Source organism: Pholcus phalangioides, unplaced genomic scaffold (genome assembly GCF_987345545.1).
Source record: "Pholcus phalangioides strain wild (caught in Gottingen) unplaced genomic scaffold, Ppha-v1.0 ptg000008l_1, whole genome shotgun sequence".
NCBI classification, from domain to species: domain Eukaryota; kingdom Metazoa; phylum Arthropoda; class Arachnida; order Araneae; family Pholcidae; genus Pholcus; species Pholcus phalangioides.
Genome location: NW_028301601.1, coordinates 5670807 through 5693398, shown reverse-complemented (window position 1 = coordinate 5693398; position 22592 = coordinate 5670807). Strand labels below are relative to the sequence as shown.

Here is a 22592-nt window from a genome sequence, read left to right as displayed (position 1 = left end):
ACTGTAGTCACAATGTTTGGATAAGAGACCAACATAGATTGGTTGAAAACTTGAATTTAACCAATCCGTGTCGATCTCTTATCCAAAAATTGTGGCTACAGTCTAAACCAGTGATTCCCAACGTGGGCGTTAACGCCCCCTGGGGGGCGATGGAATGTTCCAGGGGGCGACAGAAGATACGGGTATATCATAGGATCCAATAGGTTGGATTGCGTTGGGAGAAACAAATTTCTAAAGAAGGGGGCGATGGGACAAAAAAGGTTGGGAAACTATGGTATAAACCATGTCGGTGAATACGGCCTTGCCCTTAGAATCGTAGGATGATCCTGGAACAAAATGCGGGACAGCTCCTTTAAACCGGACGTATGGTCACGGCATTTTTGTACAGTTAAAATATTTGTGGCGTTTTTTTTTCTGCTAAAAAAATCTGGTTTATACCAGTGTCTCCTGGGCTATGTGTCCAGCCCCCGACAGGGTTGTTTTCAGCGGCGACACATAGGCGGAGATAGATTTGAAAGTCTGGGGGGGGGGGGCGATGATCATGTGATGTCAATTCATATATACAGTCGACTCAACCTTTGACGATGGTGGGGGGCCCGTATCTCCGCCCATGGCGACACATGAGGCTTTTGCGCCCAGGGTACAGATTGGCTGGAGCAGCCCCTGCATTTTAAGAATGCGTATCCACTATTTAATTATCAATTTTATCAACGTCACAGATAAAGTAGTATAACCGAGTTCTAATCTTATCATATAACCTGGTGTGTATTTTGAGAGATTGAAATTTTTTTTTTACAAAAATGCAGAAACATTGCTCTAGAGCAGCGGTTCTCAACCAGTGCTCCGCGGAGCCCTTGGAGCTCCGTGTGTACTCCACAGGGGCTTCGCGGCCGATCGAGGAAAGTAGAAAAAAAAAAACCCCCGTAAATTTGAAAAAAAAAATTGTTAAAAGTATTATTATCCCCTCCACTCCCCCTTGTCAGCAAAATTTCGTCATCAGCTCTGCCCCTCTGAATCCAACTCATTTTTTCATAAAGGATGGTTGATGACGCTAGCATTATCCAAACCCCCTCCCCCTTGTCATCATCCCTCAATCCCTCTTCCCCCCCCCACATCGATGATGACATAATACTTGAACGGCCCCTATATAAAAAGAACCAGAAGAGGAAAAGGGGATTTTCTCTCCCTCTCCCCCCCAAGATACGTGTAAGAACCAATTGTATCGAGTTTTTTTATCAAAGTAAAAAACTCGCATGAAAAAATGCTGCTTAGAGCGTTTACCGCCTTTACGGAAAACCATAACTTTGAAACAAATCAATAAGTAGCTACACAGGCCGACGCGTGCGATCGATATCTTTACGCTTTTTGCAGTACATCGAATGACTATAGGTGAAATAACTTCTCGAGTGACGTCACGAGCTTCGCGCGGAGGCCTTCTGCTATAGATGATGTTGCCTGCACCCACTATAGCTATGACACTGACGTTACACTTCGCACAAAGGTAGTGAATAAATCAGTCTGGGTGTCCAAGAGCTCTAGGGCCACGTATATACGCACACGACACTTACAGGCATCCCAGAAATTCGCACAGGAATGCTTACGAGGATTAGCGAGTCCAGAGATGGGACATGGGGCGATCGTCCCTCCAAAAAGAGACGAATAATATGGAGGAAATTTCTGTGTCCCGTAAAAGGATGATCCGATCCACCTACACAATATGTGACACACCGCCGTGGATTCGCCTGCTGTGCTCCATTCGTAGCTGAAGAGGTCTGTCTTCGCTTAAACGCAGATCCAGCCAATGGCGATGTGAACGACCGCCCTTCCTGAATAATATTGAAAAATGTGTTTGTCCCGTAAAATACGGGACGATCAAATCAACTTACAAAATACGCCCGTCCCGACACATCGTCCTGGATGCCTTCCCCCCCCCCCCCGTTTACAAGGTACGTTGTATCGTTTCGCCCCTCTTTTTCAACCAGAAGTTTGTAATAACATTTTAGTTTACAATTTCTATGCATTTTTTTTCATCTCAAAAAAGCAAATTATTGAAACGCGTGTGTCGTCGAATGCAAGTGTGGCGTGTGATACAATAACTGTGACAATAAGGTAGTGTTGTGGATGAAGGAAATTATGAATGAACAAAACAAGGCTCAAACATTTTGCCACTCAAACGTTTATTTCAGATCTTGTCATGTCAGGATTTCCAAATCATTTCCAGCTCATCCTGCTGTACTATAAGCAAAGAAGCATCCGTTTTGTTTAAGAAATCTTCTCAGGCATCCCTAATTCCAAATAAACATCTGAAATTAGTTAATATATTGGATTTCAACACTGGAAAGTCAGACACAGCACTATATACGCGTTCAGACACTCACACTTCCCGCAGAACGCATTCGGTAGTAAATTGCCCGTAGCAATAGACCGGAGTTGTACTCAGTTTGAAAGGAAGAAAAGCCCTAGAGCCACGTATACGGGGTGTCCTTGAACTGACGAGCCGGTCTTTAAAGGGAATGTAAAATACACACAAAGAAGCATTTTTTGTATAGCAGTATGGAGTCGGAAATGAAAAGTGTTAGCGGGAAAAACACGAAATACTGAGGAAATGAAAGGAAAAAAAAATTTCATTTTTACATCATTGTGTGTGAAAGTTCTGCTAAGAATGGTTCGGTACGCTAATCACTTGCTAGACGCTGCCAGGCCTGTATCCATTTTGGTGGTGGGACATTTGAGCTCTTACTGCAATTATCAATGTAAATAAAAAGCGTTTTTAAATTTCCACAGCATTTCGTGTTTTTCCGACAACTCTTTTCATTTCCGACGGCACATTGCTATCCAAAAAATGCTTCTTTATGTGTGTTTTGCTTTCCCTTAATGAAAGTTTGGTGCTTGAGTTAATGGACACCCTGTATACTTACGACATTCACCGGAATTCCAGAAACTGCCTTGAACGATGTTTACGAAGCACTTTTTACGGTTACTAGTTTCAGTTTTTTCAGTTCGTTTCAGTATGGAACGTATATTTTGTTCTTATCGCCACCTTTTCCTCTACCAAAATTTTTTTTACAAAATATTAGTTTACTATTTTGATGCATATAAATATACTAGCTATAATATCCGGCGTTGCCCGGGCTTTCTTCAATGAGGCTTTTTGGATCAAGCGATATCTCCCTCTTTCTTTGAAGGACATACAAACCGTGTCTAAGTTAACCAATATGGCGACTTCCTGCGTGACTCATAAAAGAAACAAATCTAGATTAAGGAAACGTGTAGAAATTAATTTCCCCCCCCCCCCCCCGAACTTCAAGTTATCTATCTCTGCCTATTTCACCTTTCAAAAATGCTTTATTAAAGCTGTGGAATTTTTTCGATGCACTTTTTAGGGGCCCTAAATCAATTTCAAAATATCCCAACCCACATGGATTTATGCAGTTGAATATCAAAAGACAATACGGAGACATTAATTTTCGTGCTTTAGAAAATATAAATAAAAAGTTGAAATCAATGTTATTGCATGGATATCCAACTCAAAAGTAGGTCCGGCTAATTACTTCATTTTTAATCTCCTGGGCTTCGTATATCTCTAATCGAACTCAATATTTCAGAAATCGAGAATTCTATACAATTTTTAAAATTATTGATGTGACAGAAAACACCACCAAATTTCCGCATTTCTACAGTAAAATCGGCAATTTTAACACTGATTTCTATGGGAATCACCCTTTTCCTGACCCTCAAAGCGATGCTGATGATGATTATGACGTCTATTCAAAAAGTCTCATTATTGGGAGTATTGAAAATGTGGCAAACCATTTATAAAGGCATAAACTATTGTAAATATACTGGCAGCATGAAAGAAGTGACAAACATTTGTAAAGGCATATACATGTCACAAACGCATTGCAAGGGAACCACGGTAAAAAAAGTAAACGTTCCGAAAGTGATTGTTGAGGCCCAAAAACCATTGTTGCCCGATAGTTTTTTGCCCATTTGGGGCATTTGCGCTGCTCTGACGATATTTTAAAGTAGCCTGTCGTTCAAGTCGGGTCCCATTTGCTATACTCTATATGCAAAATTTGGTGACGATCGATCTAAAATTTTAGATTTGTATAGAGAACATACGCACACACACAACAGATACACAGAAAATCAATTTTATATGTATAGATAAAACATGATAAATGTTTGCAAAATTGCAAATCACATTTTAGTTGTCATGCTAAGCATTCAACAACTTGTATTACATTCCTAAATCAATTTTCTGAAATCACTAAATGAGATTTCACACTCATTGCTGACACATAATCTCAGAACTCGAGACGGAACTCAAAAATAAATACAAATACAACGCCACAACAGGCAAAATGTCCAACGAGGTGGCTGAGAAAAAGATGCCCATAAAAATATGGATGTCATATATTTCAAAAATACAGCAACCCAATTAAAAATGCAATTAACACAAATTATAAACAATATATACACATGATAAAATATTATACAATGCCCATAAAAAATACTTATGGTTGTCTTATACTAAGTATGTATATATACTAAGTATAGCTTCTCGATTTACCCCAACATGTTTATCGTATTTCTTTGTAAACGTGTCAATTGCGTTACAATTTACTACCTCCGGGGGTAAGCTATTCCATTTATTAACAACCCTATTAGAGAAAAGTTCCCCACGACATCATAACCTTGCATTGTCCCTCACCAATCGATACTGGTGTCCCCTTGTAAAAGCAGTCGATTGGCGGTGTACTAAAAGTTCATGGTCCATCCTATCCATCCCATTGAAAATTTTGAACACTTCGATCATATCTCCTCGACACACACACACAGACAGAAAAATCAATTATATACATATAGATCAGCTTGAAAAAAATAAATGCCGAAATGTTCCTCCCCGAGTATTTATTAATTTTTTTGTAATTTTAAAAATTCTTTGCATATTTGATGCTGAAAAAATGTACCAAACATAAAAGTCGGCAAATCTTAGAAATAATTAACTTCGTTCACACACACAAATTTTTTCAGCCACGATGATGCAGGGAATATTCATCTTCAGATACAATTTACTTCAAAATTTTATTACTAAATTTTATGTAACAAATCACACTTTTGCAGGTGGCACTTTTTCCTTAAAGAGACCCATGAAAGTTCAACTTCAAGTGCTGCCCTCTGATGAAAGCTCCGAAGTTCTAATTCAACCTAAACTTAGACAATCCTTTGAGAAAGGGCTTAACTCTCTGAGGTCGAAAGAAACAATTCTACAGTGAGAAAAAGCGACCCACTCATTTGTGGCACCAGGGTCTGAAAGGGTTAGGACGGTATTCACCGGCATGGTTTAAGCTATAGTCACAATTTTTTGATAACAGATCGACACGGATTGGTTAAATTCAGGGTTTTAACCACAATCTATGTTGATCTCTTATCCAAAAATTGTAACTGCAGGTTTAAACCATGTCGATTAATACGACACTTAGGAACGTAGCGAAGGTGATGGAAGGAATTTCTTTGAATAAGACATGAATCAAAAAATATCGTGCAATTCAAACGTTTATTTCGGATCGTGCTATTTCAGGATTTTCCAAATCAATTCCAGCTCCTCATTTTGTAGCACATATAAAGGCGTATTTGTGTTGTTCCAGCAATTTTCTCAGACAGGCATCCCTAATGCTAAATTAATTTATGTAATTAGTTAATATCCATAATCGCTGGTATAATAAAATCTTGAGATGAGCACATACACAGAGATGCCCAGCGAAATGCCTACAACTCGGCGTAATGGAGTTCGAACCGACTTAAACAAGGCGTCACCGCCATTGCCACATCCACGCAATATCGCACCGTCTACTAAAGCACAGAAAGACCGCGTCCATATTCCTCTGTGGGAATTTCTAATGAATGAGTACATGTTGGAATGCGCGTGTGTTTCGTGAACCTAACGGGAAGTTTGTTTCTGTATAATGCTTGTTATAGTACTGCCATCTACCATCTGTCTGTCTCACTTGGGAAACGTACACGATGGTCTAAATCAGAGGTTCCTATAAACTTTTTGTTCTATCGCTCTCCCTCCCCACTTCTGAATTTTTTTATAACCCCTTCCCCCTCCCCTCTGGACCATTCCATCGACCCAGGAGGTTATATTTCCCAATTTGGAAAACAGTGGTCTACATGACTTACGGAAAATTCACCGCCATCCAAATAACCGAAAATGAAATTTAACGATAAGAAAATTCACCCAGATCAGTTCTGTTCCATGAATGAGGGAATAGAATGAGTGAATCACATTACACTCACTTCCTCACTCATTTACTTGTTCAAACAATTGGTATATTCGAAGTCGTTTTGAAAGCATGTTGTTGTTCTCATGAAGGGGAATTTTTTTAGTACAATTAAAAAATTAGTTCAAACTTTTCTCAACTGACGACACTGCACTTACGAAAATCGCAGGATTCTGTACCTGAGCCTTTCTTCAATCACTTCTGTGCCCGAAAAGTTCGTAAAGCTTCAGCCGGCTCGCGTGACTGGGGTAAAACAACTCCACCAATGGCACTATCTCACCAATGTCAGCATCGGAATGAAAACCTGATGTCAGCAACAGGGATATTCAGAAATGAGCTGTTGATCGTACCCCCTAAAATTTGTAGGACTCCGATTTGCATATATCCAGTCATTTGATTTCGTGCAGCGCTGTCTACCGACGAAAATTTGAACTAATTTTTTTTTGCAGTAAACAAAAAAATCCCCTTTCGTGAGAATTTCCAAAGAGACCGCATTCACCCAAATGTTCCATTTTTAATCATTTTCAAACTGTTCAAGAATTTATGTGAGACCACATTGTGTAGTTAACATAATTAAATGCAATTTATGATGATAGAGCAGCTATACTTACGTTGAATGGTTGTGGTGCCAGCAAATCTGTTACATTCTACGAAATAAAAAAATTCATGAATTTTCAATGATGGAAATTGCTAAGTTTTTTGGAAAAATACCGTAAACGCGGGCTACTTTGGCCCTAGGGTGTTACTTTGTCCCAAAACGAAAAAAATGATTGCAAAATTCGTGTTACAAGCTGATTGCTTCAGGTTCGCATGGCACCCGACGATTCCGCCAGGCCGTAGCACTAGTTAGGCAAGCCTAAGGATGGCTATAGGCAAGCCCACCTTCAATATAGCTCTAATATTCTCTGCTAGGGTGTTTCATAATCCTGTTAAAAACACGTGTTTTGTTGTTGTCAAAATTTCGTTTGTGCAAGGAATCCACAATATACGTGTTTCAGTTTAGGTAAGTACCAAATTTTAAGGCTAATATCATCATGATTAAGTATATACAGGGCGCGTAAGGTAACAGGGCGTATGACATTTTCTGGCGAACCGTTGATCCTAGAAGCATACTTCCAACTATAAAAAGTTTCCAAATAACTTGTAGTACTCAGATACGTCATTTATACTGCCCGGGCAGCACCTCCTAGAGATAGAAGGCGTCTGCACCGTTTGCCATAAACGTCATTCAGACTACCTAGCAAGTTTGCCACATTTTAAAACATGGCATCCTATTTCGTTTCTTCTTATTTTGGCGTAGAATTTTCCTGATTGGCTCACAAATACCACGCAGTGATTGGATGTGGGGCATAGAAATCGCCAATTCTGAGCCCCATCATTTCTTTTCCTCACAACGATGATACTGGCACGAGCAGGGAATTTTTTTCCCCCCCTGAATATTCTGAGGGAAAAAAGAACTACTTACTGACGTCACAAGTAGACTGCGGAAACCTTCTATCTCTAGGAGGTGCTGGCCGGGGAGGAGGGACCCGTGGAAAAGGATCGTAATGCGAGACTGTGACGTGAGACTGTTCGGTAAAAAAAAGGAGAAGGATTATGACGCCACTCAGGCTGACTTTTTTCCTACAATAGATTCTTTGTGAATATGCTAATTTTTAAAGAGTTGTTTCAAAAGTATATAAGAAGATTGTTGAATGCTGTTTTCTTGTTGCTCACTTGATTTTTATTTGTACTAGCGCTGGTCCGTCTTATTCAACTAGTAATTTTAACATTTTACAACTGTTTGATTAATTTTTTATTAATGCAATTTGTGTTCTTAGTTTGAATTAAATCCTTCTAATTACTATGGAGTCGTAGAGTGCTGCATTCCAACTCGAATTGAAAATGAAGTTTCGCACTTGACAACTTCATTGCGAACTGCAATAATGCAAACTACGTACGGGCTAGTTTGGCCAAAATAAAAATAAATTTCATAAAAATATTATAGAAAGTGAATCTGTTATATCACATTGTTTTAGAGAAAGGTTTGAATATCTAAAAATTGTCTTAAATCTCGGTGTTTATTATTCGGTATTTTCTAACATAAGATTAAACGAAAGTTTTATAAAAGTAAGCTAAAGTAACCCGTGTTTGCGGTACGTAATTATCGAAATATTTCAAATAGACCAGCAGTGTGATATGATGATCAACACATTACGCTTCAGTAAATTCGGAGATGTCTAAGTACACTTACTGGATGGAAATTGTCCATGCACAGGAGAACCTATTGGAACAAGAAATGCACATCATTAATGAAAACCTTCTATATATGAATTTCTGTACATCTTCGAAAAACACTAATGAACACGGCAGGTAAAAACTAGGATGTGCTGTGTTATTGAGCTCCTGAAAATAGACTTCCAACAGCAAACACTACGATCTATGAAACCTTTGGTAGGGATCGGACGCACTTTCTCGTGCTCCGAGTCAATACCTTCTATAGAGTCTGCTCTAGAAGGTATTGTCCGAGTACGATCTCTTCGTCCCATTGTTCGGGGATTAGCTGCTGTGCACTCGCGGAGATAAGGATCTGGTATCGGCACGAGTATGTCCGAGAAGTTAAGTAGTCCTATTTTTTATTCTATGCGCAACATTTTTCGCATTTCTTGCATTTTTTCTTGATATTTGGCTTTTTTAAAAAAATAAAGCATTTCATTTTTGGGGTTTTGTTTCTTCGGTTTAATTTAATTAGTGCTTATTAAGGGTTAATTTGTGAGATAAGTGTATTTCTTCTTTTAGTTTTCATTTGCATATTTTCCGATCGGTCCATATTTATTTGCTCTCTCGGCCTTCATTTAATTTTCTTTGTTCTTTGCCAGGTTGTTCCCGTCGTTTATTTGTGCATATTAAAATATACACGATACGCTAAACATAATTTCGAAAAATTCACACGTACATCAAAAAAATTTGTGTGTAAATTATGAGCATATCATACAATCCTTTAAATTTTGATTTCACAACCTGCATCATTACTAGCCAAATGTATTGTGAAAACAGCAAAGCATTTCATTCATAAAATTGATGAGCGTAGATTACAGTATCGCAGTAGTAGTGGAAATGTTCAAGACAAAGAGTCGAAACAAAATTATTTCTGGTCTTGAACAGCGAATGAATGAATGAATGAACGAACGCCAGAACTTTGCCAACTGGCCTTATCCCGTTGCCAGCTTCGTGGCAGAGTCTGGAACACTTTATTTTGTGTCAAAAAAAAACACACACACACAAAATAAAATTTTTACAACATATTTTCTCCGGACAACAGGGTACTGTCACGATTAACAAATTTTGTGTTGATTACAGACGAGATGGGGTTGGGAGAAAAGTTTCGGGGTTTCGTCAAGACGGGTGAATGTAGGTCTTGAACAGCGAGTAACTCTCACTACATGGAGCTTTTGCCTTTTCACAATCTATCTATTTTTCTTGGCTACTGAAGAAGGAACTCGATACAGTTCCGAAACGCGTCTAGCTGCTGTTCTCTTCATATTTTGGGTTTATTTCCGTTGTTTCTCATGTGTTGTTTCCAATCTCACCTAAAACGTGATTCATTTCCATCATAGTGTGTTTGTACGTGATCGAGCACTTGTTTGTCACGGGATATAAAAAAAAATTATATAAAAATCAACGATATTTAAAATGCAGACCAGAAAGAGTTTTAATAAAACAGAATCGAAGAATGATGGCAAATGAAATGAATTCTATCACCTGATTCACAAATTGTATGTCATCGGTCACCTTGTGGGAATTTTCGCAAATTTCTTTTATTACGCCCATTGAAGTGGATATTTTCACGTGACATGGCTTGTCTGGATGCTACAAAAAATAGAATGAATAGTATCAAAACTGGTTCCACCTATGGAGGAAATAATACAAAGTTACTCTTTCTTCCATGGGTGCCACCAAACAAAATGCCGTCCTTTGTGTGAAGTCAGCATTCAAATTTCAATTAGTTTACTTTGCAATCACAACTCCCGACCAGGGGCGTACGCAAGATCGACTTTTGGAGGAGGGCACAAAAAAAAAATTCCGAGAAATTCTGAGTTAAAACCTTTTAAAAAGCACATAAATCAACTGAAATGTGTTGGAAATAGCATTTAAACGGTATTTTATTTCGGTATTTCAATTTTCCCACCGAAACATTGAATTTGTTTTCTAATTTTTGGTTGGTTGGGGTCCGTACGCCTCTGCTCACAATTATCACGAAAGTACATGCCTGGATCATCAGCAGCCTGCTTGAGATTATTGGCATCGATGTCTTACGAAGGATTTAACAACTGGCTGTTGCGAAGATATATTTTGCATGGGCAGTTGAATTTTCTCTCTTTCCAAAATATATCTTCGCAACAGCCAGTTGTTAAATCCTTCGTATGGTAGCGGAGAGTGACGTCATCCTTGCATCGATGTCTTACAACGAATCGATGTGTTGAGCGATTTATTATCGGATGAATTCTGCCGGCGGTACGCATGTGGACCAAACAGTTTTTAATAACGTGTGAAGTGTTGTGCGTGATTCAAGTGCTGCCATCTACTTTTCAAACTGTGAGCGAAGTGCAATGATTGAAAATTTGTACCGCTGTATGCCTAGTGCTCTCTGTGGAGAGACACTTTAACTGGTAGATCGGCTGGCATTCACGCCTCGATGTTGGGAACCACGGAGAACGACCTTCAGCCGACCACCAACTGTGTTCCGGGGGGGGGGGGTTCCAAACCACGTCCCCGCGATGTGGGTCCGCCACTATGACCACACGATCATACAGTGGCTTCCATTACTTCCCGTCGTCAATCTCAGCTCCTTTCCGAAGAAGTAACCAGTAGTTTCAATAACGCGAAAATAACGAAAGACGCAGAGTTATCGGCACTCGTGAAAGGGGTTCACCATTCGAAGAAAGTTGAGTGCCGCTATGACCATAATGAGAGTATTGTTCACAGATAGTTGCAGTGTTTGTGTTCACTCAAGCATAGTGTGCTGAAAATTTATCACCAGCCATTCACCATTAGAAAATTCACTGAAAACAATTCATCGAAAAGAAAATTTACCGTCACACAATTTACCGAAAAGAAAATTGGTCACTGGGACAATTCATCGACAAAATAACATAATGAGTGAGTGGATGAGCATGTGAGTGAATCAGTGATCAAGTGAGTGAATCAGTGATCAAGTGAGTGAATCAGTGATCAAGTGAGTGAATCAGTGATCAAGTGAGTGAATCAGTGATCAAGTGAGTGAATCAGTGATCAAGTGAGTAAATCAGTGAATCAGTGATCAAGTGAGTAAATCAGTGAATCAGTGATCAAGTGAGTAAATCAGTGAATCAGTGATCAAGTGAGTAAATCAGTGATCAAGTGAGTAAATCAGTGATCAAGTGAGTAAATCAGTGATCAAGTGAGTAAATCAGTGATCAAGTGAGTAAATCAGTGAATCAGTGATCAAGTGAGTGAATCAGTGATCAAGTGAGTGAAAGTGAGTGCGAAACTGAGAAAGTGAGTGAGGGGAGTTAGTAAGTGGCACAATGAAGTGTGTATTGCACAGAAATGCTAAAAATCATCAAATGAATACAATAAACGAGCATTAGTGAAAATCCAGATATGAATGAAGAACATAATTTCAAAATCGATGAAAACCTAAAACCTGTGAAAGAAATAACTTCAGAATCGGTGGAGAAGCTTTTAAATAATTTGTGGCCTCTCTATTCAATTCTAAGCCTTAGGTATCAGGCCCCGTCGGTGCACCTGCTAAGACAACATTAACTGTTTCCACTAATTTCAGAAAATGAACATATTGTTAATCATAAATATTTAATGAGAATATCCCAATAAACAATAGGCAGAGGGGTCGCGAATGTTATCGTCCTATTTGTTTCGGGTTGCGGCTGAAAAAAAATATATATTAGGGAAACTCCCTTTTTTAGCAGAATCAACTTACAGACAGGCAACTGGATCAAATACTCCAAATATTGCAATCTTCAATCACACCTTTTTGTTTTTTGCAAAAGAAATTACGATCAATCTGTGATAGCAGAATACAGACGCCAATAGGATCGAGAACTGCAAATATTGTTATCTTCAATCATTCCTTTCTGTTTCCATCACAAGAGTTAACGATCAACCTGTGCATAATGTGTCATTTTTTTCTGCATGTCATCAGCAAATCAAGAATACAGGCAAATTGCTTGCTCAGCGGATACTACTACAACCATTGACGTTAAATGCATTCAATAACAGAGAGTTTACAAATGGCACGCGGTTACTCAAAATGTCACAAATTTCCCAGGGGAACGTATACGTAAAAGAAATAAATAAATACTTTTTAGTGTAGACCCTGCTTGCAAAAACTAGTGGAATGTAAATGCGGCAGTGAGAAGTCATTTACAAAAATTTATTTTTTTTTAGTTGCAATAATAACGATGATATTTGACTTCTAGGTTTTCAGCATTTATCGCTGTACCATTTGAGGGCATGGTTCACAAGTTACGAAACATGAATTCAAAGTTGTGAAAATCCTGTAATTATCAAAATTGTAAACAAATGTAATTTTTGTTTATTTGTGGATAAAAAAATGAATAAAAGTTGTGTGGTGTCAGCACTAGCTTTGGTAGAATGAAGCTGCTATTGGTTGTGTGCATTAGCGTTAAAATAAAAACACAAAGGCCACAACAAATAAATTGCCCAGTCAAATTTCAGCCTTCAGTCAGTTTTTGTCTTTTTTTATAGTGCTAATTGGTGTTTCAAAAAACTAAACTTCAAATTTTGGGCAGTTTCTAGAACGAACTATTCACTTCACGTAGAAGGTTTTGGTAAGAAATGTGGATTATCCTTATCTAACGAATCGGCGATAAATCTGGTAACCTTGTCGTAACCTAAGTTTTCTATAGAGAGTTCTCTTTCTCTCTTACATGTTATACCGTAGAAAGATGTAAAGAAAGGGGGAAAGAAATAGCAACTTCCGTAGAAAAGGTTGCTATAAAGCGTGAAGATGATGAAGAGAGAGGAAAGAACACAGAGAGCTGTTTGAATTTATATAATTTATTCCACTAGTGTTTGGACGTAATATTACGCCCGTGATCGTAAAGAGGTTAAACGATTTCCCAGAGAAACCTATAAGAAATGACGTTTCGACTAGCCAACGTGATTCCGGAACGAATCGTCTTCGCTAGCCGAGATATCACTGTACAAGTAAAACGTGTGGCTGAATGTGTAATTTACTAATAAAACGCTCTCTGGTGGCGAAATTATATATTTTTTTTCTTTCGCTGACAGAAATTCCCGTCCATTTATATATTTCTTCACAATTTTCTGGTTTCAGCTGTGGACAGCTTTGAAATAGGGTTCTTTAATTATGGATATACCCTGTATTTTTCTAAAGTCAACTTCTGCAGAGATATCAGCTGTGCAAACAATTTGGAACAGTATGCATAATGAATGAACGAGTATCTAAATTACGTCTGTGTGATCGTAGCAGAAATCTATCATTTCAGCCTCCTCCATGATGCACTTGTTACCAAGCTTTATGAACTAGGAGAAAAAAGAAAAGTGGAAAAAATAAATTGATAAATTCTATGAAGCCATCATCGTTCAGTACACAATACAGTAGAACATCGATTATCCGAATAACTCGGTCAACCGAACACCTTTTCAACCTAACTCATTTTCAGTTTTCTATAGTCAACGATGCTGAACGCAGTTGGTATTTTCTTGGAACTTAAGTCATCTCATCTCCCAACACTCGAGGACTTCGTTCTATTGTACAATAATCCACTTCCAAACAATTGTATGTACATACCGTACCTGTTAGCTATAGATGTAAACAATGGCGGATCCGCGGGTACAGTGTATGTACATACATACACTACATGGTTATAAACGGTTGGCAAGCAAACAAACGCGTGAATAGGAGCAGATTTAGCTGTGGATATGCCTTAAAGAAGGGGGGGGGGGGTCTTCTTGACAACAAAACTGTCTAGGGGTTATCTTTCCTGGCTTGCTTAAAAACAGATATTTTTGAATCTTTATCTTTACTAGTGCCAACGCTTTTCGTCTTTTTCAAGTGCAGAATGACGAAAAATGAAAACGCGTTGTTTCAAACATCGGAAAAAAAGAGTGGAAATTGTGAAAAGATTGAAAAAGCGGGTGATGGTAGAAACTTGCAGCTGAATACGGACTAGGTTTTGGCAACCATCAGTGATTTAAAAAAAAAAAATTGCGATAAAATAGAAAATTTTGCAGCCAGTTTGAAAAAAAGCAGATGGACCAAAGTCTCGCGAAGTTTTTTTTTTAGGAAGTTATGCCCGTGTGTATTTTCATGGTTTTCAACGCAACCGCTGAAGACGATCAAAATCTTCCAGATTCGAAAGAATGCTTTAGATATGCTCGAGGAACTCGCTGTATTCCAGTCCTGTCACGAAGAGGATGAGTCTCAGTGGTTGAAAATTGATAGTAACGATCCGGGGTATCATTTTTTTTGGATGACGGAGAAATAATTACGAAAGTGAACGATCAAGTTGATGAGGATGACTGCGAAAGTGATGAAGATGAACCACAACGATAGATGTAATTCCTCACAGTGAGGTTGGACAGCGTTTCACAAAATGCCTTGCGTGGGTAGAGAGAATCGCAGCCTAACTCTGACCCGCTTCAATTTTTAATGTTGAAACTATTACGGGATGAGACTGCATTTTACGCAAGTTGAAGCAATTACAGATGGAATCATTTTTTTTTTAATGGTTTGACTGCATTATTTACCATGTGCGTATTCGTTTTAGCATTTTATATTTTCCTTTACAATTTTCTCTTTTGTGATACGCAATCCTTTTTTCATTTACTTTTCAGAATAAGTCGGTTGATTTTAATTATTTTTAAAGTTTTCGTGTTGCTGAATTTCAATTTCTTCCATTGCGTTATCGAATTCGTTTCGAAATCGATTTTTTTCCGAACTTTTCACTTTTCCGAACACCCTTCGGTCCCGATATGTTCGGATAATCGATGTTCTTACTGCATACCACGGATGCGCGAATTTCTCAGTCTACGGTCCAGATATGCTGCACTTCTCCGGCTCGCGGGCCACAAACTTTGTACAGGGTGTCCCAAAAATTCGTAAGTACAGCCCACGACACTTAATGATTACATCGGAACTCGGGTTTCTGATAATAATAACCGAATGGTAACTGTATAGCAAGAAAGTCGCGTTTGCTAGTACGGTGACCAGAGTACGGTGACCAGCAGAGGAATGTGAATGAACTTATGTATGGTTTAGCAGATGTACGGCGATCATACATCCCGTTCCACCAAACGGGATGTATGGTATTGTCATTTGGTATGGTAAGCAGGAATTGGTGAAACGCGCCAACTCTGTCTTTCCCACATTGGTTGCACAATGTTCATTTTTTTTTTCTTTATTCTCTCCGAAAACGGGACTTTTTTTTCGCCCTTTTGAGATAAAATCGCGAATTTTTGTTACTTAGCAATTGTGAGGCATCTATGTTTTTTAAATGTACGATAAGTTACATAACTTTATTTTCCCTTGGGAAATCTCTCTCAAAAAGGAATTTGAATCTGGCCAACTGAAAGAAACTGGTCGAGAACTGAAGGAAAGAACACTTTTTGTCATACATTTGCCTTCTCTGTAGGAAGGCCGTTGCAAAAGCAGCTCCACACGTACATGCAAGCCTCCTACTTAGTTTTGCAGCCTGATAACTATAACATGCAGGGGAAAAATTAAAATTGGTGAAACCTTGGCTTCAGAATGCGCAAAAAACACTTTCGTGGGCCCGAAAATGGATGACATTAACCGGAAACCCGATAGTTATAAACAAATTTTTTTCCACGTTATGATACTGGTCCATTCTGTTTTTGCAAAAGTGATAACAATACCCGGATAACGATATATTTGATTATAATAAGCGGTGTCGACTGTAGTTTAAAAATTCACGAAGGACTGTATGTATATTTGAATGCCGTTTGCGAAAATTTCGGACGTCTGTCCAAGTCAAACGTCGTGGCAAGAATGAAGAGATTTCGTTCCGCTGAGCAACCGAGATTGAAGATTTGGTAATGAATCCAAGTGGAAAACTCGGTCAGCGTGATATTCTTATCCTCTAGAGAAAACTAGCAAATATGACTGAAAATTTTCATGTTATGCATATAAGTATTGTGTTGAAGGGCTGCCTGCTGTTTGAGGAGAGACTTCGCCGGAAAGCGGAAAGAGACATGAAAGGATTACCGTGAATTTCTGGTGAACGTCTGGTATTCCTCAGGGATCGAATCTTGGTCCGTTACTTTTTCTCATCTTTGTAAATGACTTACCGTTGTATCTTCAAAATAGCCATTGGCTCATGTTCGCTGATGACCTAAAATTTCATCGATCAATTCAATCCATAGAAGACTGCTTGGATCTTCAAAATGATATATTGCATCTGAATGATTGGTGTCGTGACAACAACCTTGGTCTGAATGTTTCAAAGTGCAGTGTCGTTTCATTCACGCGAAAATTACATCCATTGCTTTACGATTACACCGTAGATACAGCAGCTATGGAAAGAAAGAGCATGGTAATGGATTTAGGTGTAATTTTCAAGAGTGATTTGAACTTCGACGATCACGCGGAAAGTGTCTTGTCAAAGTCCAACGAGTCACTTTTCTTTCTCGTAAGGTCGTCTCGCCATTCACCTCAGTTCCAGCGATGGTACGATTTTATTTCGCAAATGTCTTGCTCTCACTTGAGTATGGCTCAGTGATATGGGGCCATATTCCTGCAGTGATGAACGTACGTATTGAACGTGTACAGAAAAAGTTTTTGAGGTCATTATTCCGGAAAACTTTTGGTGTGTACGTCCCAGATGCGCCTGCTTCGGATCTTCTCTCTTTTTTCAGGATGACATCTCTCGATAGCAGACGTACAAAGCGCGAGATCTATCATTCCTTCACAAAGTTCTTCACGGCAGAATCGAATCCGACAAGCCTAATTAATATCTCCGTGCCATCTCGAGAGCGATGGGTTCATAGTTCCCGAAATGTTTTTTATTTACCTCGTGAACATTTTACTTTGACAAAAATTATAATACGGGTGAATTCCCAGATATTTTTCACAAGGATTCCATGTTCTACTAGGTGCTGCTCTATGAATTTGTATATATTTTCTTGTTTTCTCATTTGTCTTCCTCATGCTGAATTCTCAATGTGTGCTTCCGTTGCGTGTGTATATTTTTGTATTTTAAGTTTGTTGATGATCTTATTTTTAACGTGTAAATTCGGTGAATTATTATTATTTACTTTTCTATTAATTCCCATTGCTTGTATTTTTGTATTCTTATGTCCGTGTGTTTCCCATCTCTGTAATTAGCCTGTTGAGATATGTAAATAAATAAATTTGGAAGACTGCGGAAAACCAACTTCAGCAGACCAACCTTGTGCCGAATCAGACAGAACCTTGGGAACCAGAACCCTGACGGTGAGAATCCAGCATGATCAGCCACCTATGAACTATACCGCCTTTCCCATCTTACTTATTTTCTTGACCAGATCACTCATTCCTCAAATTTTCTGCCCTTCCGGACTTGCTGCCCTGGCCTATAGCTCGCTAGCTTTCCCCTGCAAAGACATCTTTGCGCACAACGTGATGAAATTCAGGCGTTATACATGAGAACATCTTGTACTATCGTAGAAGAACGACAAAATGCGACAGAGTTAAGAATATTTAATTTTATAAAATTATAGAAAAAATTTGTAATTAGATAAAAAACAAATGCTTACGTCCGGATCCAATGATTTCACACATTCCTGGAACGGTTCTTGAAAGGCGACGCCTGGCGATTGTCCCTTGGCTGGAAGTAAATCAAAATTAAAGAAATTATTGACAATACTGGCTGACTCCAAATTCATGAAAGAAGTGATGAGAGACCCCTAAACCATTTTTGGTCATAGTAAAAATGTGTGGCGCGTGTGTCCATATAACATGTGAGTGACCGAAAACAGTGTGCAAACGTGTGAGTGAACAAAACCAGTGTGCAAACGTGTTAGTGACCGAAAACAATGTGCAAGCGTGGGAGTGACCTAAAACATTGGCTTAGAGACAGGTGTACTAGCAGGAGTGGGGGAGACCAAGAAAGCTATAGCAGAGGGCGGTGAATTCTAGGAAAGATAAGTAATAAAAATGTGAGTGGGAGAAGGGTGGCAAAATTGGTGTAGCTCACAGGCAGCAAAACCATGAATGCGCCTCTGTGTAAGATGTCTAAAAAAGCAATTTTTTGTCATAGGTCGAATCGCAGTAGTAAAGAGGCAGATATTTATTTCCCACACCCGTCAGAACTTTTCAGCAGTAATTAGCAAATTGCATTTGAAGCAATAAATAGCAATTTTTTGAAAAAAATTAAGTAATATCCCGTATTTAGGATCGCCATTTTCTGCATCCTCTTCGATAAGGTTTACGGAAACTTCACCGCCGGAAAATGAACAGCTAGGAAAATTCACCGACAACAGTTCAATGCGAGTGTGTGAGTGATTAAGTGAGCGAGCGAGAATAACGGGGGATTGTGTTTGTTTTCACCGAGTCACGTGATCTTCCGATGAATGATGTTGAGGGACACCGTTCTCAGCACTGCCAAGGTGGGGGACCGCTGACGTCATATTCTCTCCAGTAATATAAGCCCGATGGTCACCAGGTCCGAAGCAGGGCCATCATTTCAACTTTTTCCGAGGGGGGGGGGGGGCAAAGCACATGTACTCAATGCATATATATATATACACACACCATTTTTAGTGTATTTTCAAAAGCCAGGTCCCCCCCGACCTCCTCCCAAATGACGACGGGCCTGGTCCGAAGACGGAGAAAGGAGGACATCTGCGCGCCTCTTAGGGACGTCACTTATCCCAATTCCCAATAGATGGTGCCAGTACTGCGATTAATAAAACCAATCACAATATAATCATTTTCAACTCTTAAAACACAACCGCCAAAAAAAGCAGAAGCAGAAAATATTCTGGGAATTTCGACGGCTATTGGTGAATAAGTATGGGTAAAAAAATCACGAGAACACTCGTACAAATGAAGAACTATGTGTTTCAAAGTGGAGAAAAAAAATTTCCGAGAAAAAAATTAAACATAATTCCGGAAACCTGAAAAGGACAAAAAAGACGAATTTTCCGAAAGGTAGGACGACGCTCAAAATCACATAAAAAAGGAGGACAGTTGGTAACCCTAGCTTTAGAGGAACCACACATACTCAGAATACACATTATGGCATGTACCAATTCATTAGAAATTCAGCAGAGGAATGCATACAAGGTGCATGTAAAGTTTAGTAATAGTGGTTCTTAACCACGGGTCCTTGAAGAGGTTTCAGAAAGTCCGTGAGATTTGATGAGAAATCAATTGCGTTGTAAAACGCAAAAGGTTAAGGACCCCTGGAAGGAATATATGGTCCATGCTTGGTAAATTTTTCATTTTAGTGTACGTTTTGTTTTTATTTCAGTGCTTGAATAGTCCTACCAATAAGAATATGAACAAAAATCATCTGTTATACGTTACATTTCGAAGGAAACAAAATTATATACCTACAGCCAAAACGAAAATTACTTTCTTGTATTGGGTAAGAGATGCTTTTGTTTTAGGCGGCGCTGTGTGTGTGGCGGAGAATTGAAAGAGTATTGCATTATAGAAGAACAGGTGCTGAATCATTTTTGGTATTGATTAATGGTGCATTTTGAAATATCGTGGAAAAGAAACAACACTTCCTCGACATTCTGACCCATTTCCATTTGAGCGAAATGAGTTTCTCTGAACGAATTCGAGTCAAAACTTATTCATGGGTGTAAAAAACATAAAATAAATCATGATTCCACGGATATTATAAAAAAAACAACAACATGCACAAGTAGAGAGAAATATAATAAAAGGAAGAATAAAAGTAAGCAAAATGTGAAATTACGAAGCATAAGCATGACGTGTTTACACTGCGCAAACACTATAATGAGAGACGTTTAAAGAATCTAAATACAATAAAGCCCCTCTTAACGGACACCCCCCTCAGATGCGGTCACACCTCTTTTCGGGCCAAGTAAGGATTTCACTTTGTGTAATAAAAGAGCATGCATTTGAGTGCATGTATGTTGGGGTAAATCGAGAATCTATCCATACTTATAATAAGACAACCATAAGTATTCTTTATGGGCAATGTATAATATTTTATCATGTGTATATATTGTTTATAATTTTTATTAATTGCATTTTTAATTGGGTTGCTGTTTTTTTGAAATATATGGCATCCATATTTTTATGGGCATCTTTTTCTCAGCCACCTCGTTGGGCATTTTGCCTGTTGTGGCGTTGTATTTGTATTTCAAACTCTTTATTAATGGTCACCCCCTTTTTCAAGGACGAATTTTTTAGTCCCGCCGGTGACCGCAAAAGAGAGGTTTCACTGCACAACTATTTCATCAACTATTCATCTAATATCGACTTAACCCTGTCATTTTGAACATAAATATTCGGCCATTTACGATTTATTCTTAATAAATGGGCTCGAGAAATCAAAATACATCGATTTCAAATCATTTCTCGGTGAAAGGAATAGTCGGAAAAAAAGACATCAGTTACTTACGGCAAAGCATGCACGGGTAACTTTCAGGCATCATATAAATTTCATCTAAGGTGTGATTGAAGCCGTACAGCAACACCGGAAGCATGATCAGAAACGCGACGCACAAATTGCCGTTCATTTTGCGACTTCGATAAACCAAGCGATAATCGAGTACCGAACTCAACTCCGCTCACAGATATGAGACACGCAATAACGTGGCTTTTAACACTTTCCGAAAGCCGTAAGGTGGTGTTTAGGTCAAGTGCGTACGCTGTCTCAGCTGACGTCACATAACTGAGCGTCAAAATGTCTGCGACGCCTCTCTTTTCTTATCATTCGTCTGGCGATTCAAGCTAATACAGTCACGCTGCATAATGTGATCACATCAGGACTTGAGGTTTCTGAGAACAATAACGGAATGATATGTACAGGGTGGTTATAATTGAAGTTCCCGTACCCCAGGGCCGTAACTTGGGGGTGGGGGGTGAATTTTAGGAAATCGCCATATTGGTTACCTTGTATGTCCCTGAGGAAAGAGGGAAATATCACGTTAAAAAGAAGAAAAACCACTCATTTCTATGTTTCTTTAATTTAGATTTGTTTCGTTCATGAATCGCACAGGAAATCGCCATATTGGTTACCTTGTATGTCCCTGAGGAAAGAGGGAAATATCACGTGATCCAAAAAGCCTCATTGGATAAAAGTATGGAATATTTTTATCAACGTGTCTTATTTGTTTGACTGAAAGTCGATTGCCCTTGTAAATGATTATGGTATTAAGGAGTTTTTCAGTTTGGTAGGTCTGAAAAGTATCTATAAATTCAAAACAAGTTCAGACCTAATGGATGCTTTAGATGTGTTAGTCAAGTTTGAAAACAATATTTTCATAATATCACACGAGGTAAATACTAATCTATTTCACACATATTCAGAAAACAAATCATTCGTGTGAATCGTTTAATTTCTGAATAACGTTCCACAAGCAATTAGAGCATGATTCCAACAAATGCAACATTTCTGATAATCCCTTTCTCGTAGAAAAGCATTTTTCTATTGACTTAACATTGCATGAATGAGCTCGGAAAAACATCTGTCAAAAATCAAATATTCTTTCCAAAAATTTTAAATAAATGTCTTTTGGTGATGGAGGACATTTGAGGCGTCTGCTCAAAAAAAATTAATAATATTTAGAGCATAATTACTCTGGTAAAGAAATCATCAATAAACAGTGGTTTTACGTTGCTTTATCATTAGAAGACGTCGCGCGATGAATCTGATGACGTCACTCGAACTTCGAAAGCGAAAATTAAAAATCCAGTTTTACGGCCCAACTGACGAATGACGTCATTAATCTCTTCAATGATTCGTTCCTCGTTTCTTCGCCCCACCCGCAATTGATGACGTTGCACGTTCTGCGTCTCTCATTCGTTCGATGATGACGTCATGAAGTCCTTACGCTGAAGCTCGACTCAATGCCAGTCTTTTGGGTCACTTCATTAATTTGAAAACTTGTGGAACACGCGGACCACTTAATCAAGTGATCTTATAAAAAATGCTGTAGATCAATTAAGTCATCAGCCTCGGGGTCACTTGAGTGATCTGGTGATGTGCCGCGGTGATCTGTAAATACGCGACGACTCACTTTACTCACCTGGGAAAGGGCCGACGAATATTTTAGGGGTCTGGAACTGTGCCGCGA

General features: G+C 38.7%; 1 protein-coding gene across 2 annotated transcripts; it reads right to left on the bottom strand.

Annotated features, from left to right (window-relative positions):
• Positions 1 to 2158: 2158 nt before the first annotated feature.
• Positions 2159 to 21110, bottom strand: LOC149083547 (uncharacterized). Of its 2 annotated transcripts, XM_089235376.1 has the most exons (7): positions 20915 to 21110; positions 18069 to 18139; positions 13764 to 13835; positions 10029 to 10136; positions 8521 to 8550; positions 6899 to 6934; positions 2159 to 2285 (listed from the first exon to the last, which is right to left on the bottom strand). In XM_089235376.1, exons 1-7 carry the CDS (start codon positions 21030 to 21032, stop codon positions 2223 to 2225), a joined length of 498 nt encoding a protein of 165 aa, XP_089091502.1. In that variant the 5' UTR covers positions 21033 to 21110; the 3' UTR covers positions 2159 to 2222. The 2 variants fall into 2 exon arrangements, with proteins under 2 accessions (XP_089091502.1, XP_089091503.1); XM_089235377.1 differs by lacking the exon at positions 13764 to 13835 and having other exon boundaries at positions 20915 to 21099.
• Positions 21111 to 22592: the final 1482 nt, after the last annotated feature.